The sequence below is a fragment of the Sorex araneus genome, chromosome 3 (assembly GCF_027595985.1).
Source record: "Sorex araneus isolate mSorAra2 chromosome 3, mSorAra2.pri, whole genome shotgun sequence".
Classification (NCBI taxonomy): Eukaryota; Metazoa; Chordata; class Mammalia; order Eulipotyphla; family Soricidae; genus Sorex; species Sorex araneus.
Genome location: NC_073304.1, coordinates 217,295,982 through 217,304,824, shown reverse-complemented (window position 1 = coordinate 217,304,824; position 8,843 = coordinate 217,295,982). Strand labels below are relative to the sequence as shown.

The following is an 8,843-nucleotide window of genomic DNA, read 5'->3' as shown; positions in this document are numbered from 1 at the left end:
GCAAATAAACCACACAGTTCCCAGAAGGAAATACAAAAGCGAGAAAAGAGCTTCCAAAAATTGCAAAAGTTGAGCTGAAAAATAAAATGTCCAAATCCCTTTTAAACGGTGGGAGAACTTCCTAAAAACTCAGACCAAGAACTTTCTTTGGGGGGAATGGGGGCGCGGGGGAGAGCCAGCAGACGTAACACTTCGAAATTAAATGAGTTCCCATCGACGGTATTCTTGGCTATCATCCTCCAGTCTAGACGAAATGTTCCAGATCTGGCTCAGTTTAAGATCAGGCTTCTTTGAACTTGAGTTTGCAAGAAAGCAATTCCGATCCCCCTTCCCACCCCCTCCTTCCGCGCGGTACTACTCTGGCTCACTATCCTCTCAAAAATAGACCCTGGGAAACAATCGACTGATGCGCCATTTCCATCCTATCGGGTTTTCGGGTTTGACATTCAGAAGGGGGGCTGGAGGCGCGGAACCCCGGGCGTGCTTCAAAGCGGCCGCCAGCCAGTGCCGCTGTAAGCCCGCGCAGCGGCGGGTCTCCGGCTCCTGCCGCCGTTCGCTCTGCGCCGACGCGCGGCCAGATCCCGGGGAGTCCCCGCGCCGGGAATCTCCCGCCTGCTGCGCGCCGCGCGGGCCCACGGCTGGAGCACGTGGAGCGTCGGGGCAGCAGAGAGGCGGCTCCAGCGCAGCCGGCGGAGACATGGAAGGTGGGTGAGCCTCGGGCCCGCGTCGTTTTCTTTTTGCTTTTTTCCTCCCGGGGGGGTCTTTGAAAAGCTCAGTTGGCTCGCGCGCGGCACCAAGGTGCCTTCGGAATCTCGGTTTTGCGTCTCTTTCTTTTCTCATAAGTAAACAGGAGGCACGAGAGAGCGCGTCGGGTTTCAGCTCTCGTTTGCAGCCCCGCGTCCGCGGCCAACTTTGGAAAGTGCTACCTTCTCTGCAGCTTTATTTCGGGGTGGGGGGTGGGGGGGTTTCAGACGCGAGGGGGGGTATACTTTTAAGTCTGCAGAGGAAAAGGAGTTACTGGGCGATCCGAACCGGCTGAACCTAGGCTGGAATAACTAATTCTTTTGGATTTTCTTTGGCTCCTTTTTTCTTCCGAGGGTTAATGCTGTCACCTGGGAAAGGTACTTCGGGAAGGTTGGCGCTTGCTTGCGTGGCCCCTTGGAACTCCATCTTCCAGTGATGGTTCTTTCGCCAAAGCAAAAGAGCAGGCCCACTTGGAGAGTTTCATTTGAATTAATTTTGAGGCTCATGAAACTATCCCTCTCAAAACTGTTTTCAGTATGTACTTCCTGACCAGAACAAGAATTGCTCACAACTGTTGTTGTTTTCAACAAGTGTGTCTAAAACGTTGAAAATGGCAGATGCCTGTCAAGTCGGGAGAGGTGGTAACAGTTCGTGAGAAACGGAATCTTTCCATTGATCTGCAACACTGACACCTAACTCAAGCATTATTTTGATATACCAAGCACCTTTTCTTCATAACTAATGGAAGGATCTCGTATTGCCAATGAGCTCTTATCTTTGGCGGCTTTGGGTCTGGACTATACGCAGTTATTAAAGTCGATGAAATACTTTGGGATTCAGGATATAAATATAGATGGTAAAGTTTTGTTCCGTGGTATAATTTGAGGGCAGAGTTGTGATGCAAACTCTCATTTTGTATATAGGTGTGCTTTTAATTTATATTTTTTTGGTGGAGGTACCACACCTGGTGGTGCTCAGGGATTCTGACTGTTCTTGGGACCATATGCGGTATGGGGGATCAAACTGGGATCAGCCATGTGCAAAAGCAAGCTCCTTAATCTTTGCACTATCTCTCGGGCCTCTGTTTTTTATTTCTTATTTTCCTGACCCCAATCAGAAATTTTCTCCCTTAGAGTACAATACCTAACGAAAAGTCTTGAAAGTATGCACTTAGTGTATATATGGGAGTTTTTTAAAGGATAGTACTGAATAATGCTGCAAACATTTTCTCTTATGAAAAATTATGCTTTTACTTTCTTAAATCACTAGGGTTTAAAAAGTAGTTAAAAACTTTGACTTTAAAATTATTTTTGAAGTGTTATTTAACACGGGAATGGGAAAAAATTAAGTTGCTGTACATGCTGAACAAATAAATTTTAATACGTTCTAATGCTTTAATTTTTAAATGATTTAAATTTCTCAGACTTTAAATTTTAAATTAATTTCTGAATTTGTGAATTAAATCAATACTTCAGTTATCTTTTCCTGACCTTGTCTGTATCACGTCTCAAGAATAATGCACAGAATTTTATAAATCTATGGAAACAGTAATATTTTTCTGAAAATGTTAGAATTAGTGTAATTCTTTGTTTTAACATGAAACAAAGATATTATTAACTGAAATGCATAATTTAGGAGATTAATGCCTTGATGAAGACTTTGAATAAGGAATAAAAACATGTAGAATTTAGTTCATAATGTTCTGACGGTAAGTGGAAAGAGATATAACAGACTAGTGATGAGTTGCGAGTTTAGATGACTAGATGACTAAATTAAACTTATAGGTCCATAGAATTAAATGGTGTATAGGGAAATGAGAAAATAGTGTATTTTTGAGAAAACTTCACTTAAGTTCTTTAAAAAAAAAAATGATGTGACGTAAACTATATTAAACATCATGTTTTTGAAGACAGTACTTGCTGGAGTAAAATATTCAGTTCATTAGAGCTACCTAAGAGTGATCTGTTCTATATACTAGATATTTAGAAGTATTTTAATATTATTTTAATATTTTGGTGTCAAGTTAGAATAGAGATTTGATCTAGAGTGTAAAATCTTTCCTTTCTTGGCAGTGTAAGAAAATAGGATACTTCATGGAAAACTTTTATTTTCTCCTGATTTGTGGATCACATTCAAATGCTAGTTTATTTTTACTGTTTTATTGACCTATCAATGGCTTAGAATATTGTGAACTCTTGTGGATTAGCTTCACGTCTCCAAATGTGTGTAATACCTGCCATTCTCACTAGCAAAATTCCAGTGCTAGCCTACCACCAGAAGACCCTTCTCCTCTTTTCTCCCACCCACCCTCATCTTTTAAAAAACTAATTAATTAATTTTATTTTTACATGAATCATCGTGAGGTATAGTTACAGACTTACAAACTTTCATGCTTATGTTTCAGTCATACAATGATCTACTACCCATCCCTCCACCAGTGCCCATTCTCTACCACCAATGATCCCAGTATCCCTCCCATCACCCCCACCTTTCCCCTCAACCCCACCCCGCCTCTTTGGCAGGGCATTCCCTTTTGCTCTCTTTCTCTCCTTTTGGGTGTTGACACCCACCCTCATCTTAACTTCTGGTAACTACCATGGTTTTTACCAAGTCTGGGAATTATTTTTGCTGGTTTTTTTTGCCAGTTTATTTGTTTTAATTGTTCACATTTTACACATGAGTGAAACCATGTAGTAATTGTCTTTTACTTCCTTGCTTAGCATAATCTTAGCATAATGAACTGGATATTTTACTCCAGCAGGAACTGTCTTCAAGTTCCATCCATTTTGTTTCCAAAGGCATGCTTTCCTCTTTTGACTGGCCGAGTAGTATTCTGTTGAGTGTATGCACCAAGCATCTTTATCCAGACATCTCTCAATGAGCATCTGACTATTCTATGTTTTATTTTATTTTTTAAATATTTTATTTATTTTTAATTAGTGAAGACTATTATATGTTTTAGAATAATACTATTATGAACTTGGGCTGCAAAAATCCTTTCAAAGTAGTGTTTTTACAGCTTAATGTGAAATGAGAGGCAGTATCATTGGTCTTCCCTTTAGCTTGTAAACATTTTTTTATCCATTCATCTTTTCATTCACCAATAGACAATTTTTTGAGGGGAGGCTACTTCTGGTCGTGCTCAGGAGTTACTCCTGGCTCTGCACTCAGGAATCACTCCTTGCAGTGTTCAGGGGACCATATTGGATGCCAAGGATTGAACCTGGCTTGATGGTGTGCAAGGCAAGCTCCTTACCCGATGTACTATCTCTCCCGCCTGAAACAACTCTCTTGCTGAACCTTGGACCCCTGTTCTGACCACATGCTAATAGTTGGCATATTCTCATTGGGATGCAGAATGTAAACCCCTTAGATGAAACATTCCTGTGCATCCTTGATGTCAGCCTCTGCTTCTCACCTCATTTTTTTTTTTTGTAGCTATTGTTCATTTCTTGGTCTCCTGTGCATTGCATATTTGAGACTCACAGAGTTCCAGGTCGTGGAATTTACTGGCCCTTTGTTAGGAGTAGGAAGGATAAAATGAGAAAAACTTAAAGGACCAAAAGCCACTGGAATCTTAGGAGTCTTGATGGAACCTAGTTCAGTTTGCAAAAGCCTCAGTTCATATATCCTTTCATCCAGCTATGGTTGAATATGTTAGCTTCCATGCCTTAGCTCAGAGTTTTTCCTGTTCTATACCTGGTTCCACTTTCTCTTCTTTTAGAGATGCTCAGGCATCACCACCATAAAGGCTGATGACTTTAGAGGATCTTTTCCCACTGTTTTGGGTGATTACCCTGACTGCCCACTCCCTCACCTCCTTCCCTAAGCTAAGGACCTTTGCTTCATCTGCAAACTTATTCCAGTTTTATTGAAATTATTGATGGATTTAGGCACTTATTCTCCCACTGGTCATTATGCTTCTGAAGAGCAGAGTGTTTTATTTTTGTATGTTCAGTGCAAGAACAGTTCCTGGTTCATAGAATTTCCACGGAGTTTGTTGCATTCAATTCAGAAAACAGCGACGACAAGTAATTTTTATCATGTTTGTTATGATACTCAGTTTAGAAAATTTGGGCCACATCTCACAGTCCTCAGGGATCCATGTAGTATTGGGGATCCAGCCCCTTGAGCTATCTTCCTGGCCCTTTCTGATACCTTTTTATCTCATTAATACGAATTTGTGAGTGAAAGATTCATGCTAGCTATTCTTTGATAGAATATTTTAAGTGTCTTTTTTGGGGTTTTTTTTGGGGGGCCACACCTGATTCTGTGCTCAGAGATTAATTCTGGTGGGTTCAGGGGACCATTTGGGTTGGTGCCAGAGATTGAACCCAGATCTACTGCATACAAGGAAAGTTTCCTACTCATTGTATCCCTCTGATCCTAAAAATGTTAAAAAAAATACTTAAATGGTAAAACAAAAACAAAGCTTAGGAAATAAAAATGTTACATTTTGAGGTCTTTTTGTTGTTTTTTGTTTTAAAGCTAGACATATCACTTAAATCTTTTTTTGTGTGTGTGTTGTTTTGGGGCCAAATCCAGTGCTACTCAAGGCTTAATCCTGGCTCTGCAATGATTGTATCTGGTGAAGTTCAGAGTACCATAAGAACTGCCAGGGATTGAACCTGCATTGGCTGCATGCTAAGCAAGCACCTTACCTGCTGTACTACTGCAATGGCCCCTTAAAAGAAATCTGTCCCCCTCCCTTTTTGTTGAATACACTGGTACAGAGTTGTTCTTGATTGGATTTCAGTCATAACATTCTGACACCCAGCCCTTCATAAAACCAAATTTTGGGGCTGGAGAGATAGCACAGCGGGTAGGGCGTTTGCCTTGCACGCGGCCGACCCGGGTTCAATTCCCAGCATCCCATATGGTCCCCTGAGCACCGCCAGGGGTAATTCCTGAGTGCAGAGCCAGGAGTGGCCCCTGTGCATTGCCAGGTGTGACCTCCCCCCAAAAAAAAAAGAAAAAAAGAAAAAAATCTTACCTATTAGCTTTATGCCAGTAGATTTAGGATCACAATTAGCCCATTAATCTGTGAATCAAGGACTCGAGCAATGGCTCAATAGACTGAGTGCTTGCTTTACAAGAGGGAACCCCAATGTCATTCCTGGTGCTGAACCCTCCACCGAGAATTGTTAGGTTTGACATCACACAATTGTGGGGATCCAACAACAGCAAGGACAGGAATAGCCCCTGAGCACAATTGGGTGTAGCCCTAAAACAAAACGAAACAAAATATAGGCATCAAACATGAGCAGAAATTTATCTTCTTTATTAGTAAAATATAGGTGCTGCCATAAATTAATATAAATCTAAGTTGGGTTTGTAGCGCAGTCATAGAATTAGTGCCTCAAATGTGTGAGCCCTGAGGTTTGATCCTAGCACTGTAAGAACAAATTAGTGAATTAGCATCGGCTTTTCCAGTATACTTCAAAGATATATTATTATTAGCTTGCTATTCATATATATGCATATAATGATACTTATTTTGGACTAAAAGATTATTGAGAGTTCTTTTATCAGAAATCTAATATTAATTAGCTCCGAGCAGTGATTGATAAAGAAACCTGTCTGTAGTAATATCACTGTCACTGTCATCCTGTTGCTCAATTTGCTGGAGGGGGCACCAGTAACGTCTCCATTGTGAGACTTGTTGTTACTGTTTTTGGCATATTGGTAGCTTGCCAGGCTCTGCTGTGTGGGCAAGATACTCTCGGTAGCTTGCCTGGCTCTCTGAGAGGGACGGAGGAATCGAACCCAGATTGGTCGTGTGCAAGGCAAATGCCCTACCCGCTGTGTTATGTGCTTAATAAATGTGGGTTTAATTTTTGGGCTAAGAAGCCATTAATTATTGTAACGAAACCCTAAGTACCGCAGGAACATAGGGAACATATAGTGAATACTACTCTCTAGTCTTTTTTTAAACTTTTTTTTTTTTTAATCCAGCGATGCACAGGGGTTACTCCTGGCTCTGCACTCAGGAATTACTCCTGGCGGTGCTGGGGGACCATGTGGGATGCTGGGGGTCGAACCTGGGTTGGCTGCATGCAAGACAAACACCCTACTCTGTGCTATCGCTCTAGTCCCTACTCTCTAGTCTTAAAAATACAATTCTCCAGGACCCAGAGAGTTCTGCAGTGGGTAAGGCACTTGTTTTGCAAGTAGCTGACCCAGATTAGATTTTCAGTTCTTCATATGGGTCCTCTGAGCTGAGCACCACCAGGAGTGATCCCTGAGCCTACAAACCAGGGAAAATTTTCCACTGACTGGTATATTATTATAATCAGCAACCATAAGGGTAACCCAAAGGCTTTTTGAATCACTTAAAATATAAATAATAAAATAATAATTGCAATATATTTTATTGACATAGGTTGTATAAAGTTATTTGTATACAATTATTATTATTACCATATGAACTTTATCCCAGGAATTCTAAAATCATCTTTTCAGTGTAAATTGAAATATTCTTTTTGCATCCAAAATTAAACTTCTTTTGTTCATTTGTTTTTTTTTTTTGGATCACACTCAGTGTTGCTTAGGGCTTACTCCTAGCTTTGTGCACTGGTGGATCTTACAGGTGGACCTTACCATATGTGGTGCCAGGACTTGAGCTGGGTTAGGCCATTTCAAAGCTCACACCTAACCCCTGTACTATCTCTCTGGCTCCCAAAATTAAGGAGATATTATATATTCCATTCTAAGTAGATAAGATAAACTAGGTGTTTAATAATGGATATGAAACAGAACAAAATGGTTTTGGAAAAATGCTCATTGTCAGTAATCCAAAATTAGTTTATCTCCTGACTCTTAAAAAATATCAATCAACTTGGCAGTATATCACAAATTGTTCTTAATGAGTGAGTATTCTTAGAATTGAAGTTTTTGACACATCAGGTTATTTATGGGTTTAAAATAATTTTCTTTGAGGTAAGAGAAAAAGGAAATATTTCTATATTTCTATAGCAATATATCAGAGTCTCTTGCCCCTGTGCCTGGCTGTCATCACCAGGCCCCCTCGGAGGGGCTGGGTTGAGTCTTCCTCCCTGCCCCGAGCAGAGCCTCAGCAGCCGAAGACCTCCGGAACCCAGCCACAGCCATGCTCAGGGCCACTCTCCACACGCTTGGATGAGCCTCACGCATGAAGGAACCAGCAGAGGAACCCAGGTGTGCGGGACCTGGGGCTGAGATCTCCAAGCCTGCTCAGATCGGGACTGGGCCTCTTCCGCCCAGATTCCCCCATTTTCCAGTAGCTAGGCAGTCACACCCACAAACTGACTCTGGTGCGGTGTAATCCCATCAGCGGCCAACATTCAGAGACTATAAACCAAGCTCCCGGAAGTGCCCAGACACTTTGCGGCTGCGCCACATCTTATAGCCTAGTTCTCCCTCTTGGAGAACCTGGCAAGCTACTGAGAGCTTCCTGCCCACACGGGAGAGCCTGGCAAGCTCCCCATGGCATCTTCATATGCCAAATATAGTAACAATGATGGGTCTCATTCTCCTGACCCTGAAAGAGGCTCTAATGCAGTACCGTTGGGAAGGATGAGTAAAGAGAGGCTGCTATAAAATCTCAGGACTAGGACGAATGGAGATGTTACTGGGCCTGCTCGAGCAAATCGATGATCAATGGGATGATAGTGATAGTGATAGTTACAGCAGTGCTGATGAAATTCAAAACTTTAATTTTCGTAGTTAATTCTTGATTATCTAAATATTATTTACTTGGAGATTTTGAAGTAAAAAGTTATATTTAGAAAAATGTGACTAGAGTCAAAAAGAAGTATACCCTACTTGTTACTGTTTTTGGCATATAGAATACACCACGAGTAGTTTGCCAGGCTCTGTCCTGCAGGCAGGATACTCTTGCTCTCTTGCCAGACTCTCTGAGAGGGACGGAGGAATCGAACCCGGGTCGACCGCGTGCAAGGCAAATGCCCTACCCGCTGTGCTATCGCTTCACTCCAACTGTTTCTGTATCTGGTGATTTTAAAATGTTTTATTGGGGCTGGAGCCATAGCACAGCATGTAGGGCATTTACCTTGAATGCAGCTGATCCGGATACGATTCCCAGTTTCCCAAGTGGTCCC

General features: G+C 41.7%; 1 protein-coding gene across 2 annotated transcripts in view; it reads left to right on the top strand.

Annotated features, from left to right (window-relative positions):
- The first annotated feature begins 606 nt into the window (after positions 1-606).
- Positions 607-8,843, top strand: part of IKZF3 (IKAROS family zinc finger 3) — a 90,692-nt gene continuing 82,455 nt past the window's right edge. For both annotated transcript variants that reach the window (XM_055132065.1, XM_055132064.1), the window contains exon 1: positions 607-704. In XM_055132065.1, the coding sequence (XP_054988040.1) occupies positions 698-704 (7 nt within the window). In that variant the 5' untranslated portion in view covers positions 607-697. The remainder of the gene's footprint in view (positions 705-8,843) is intronic.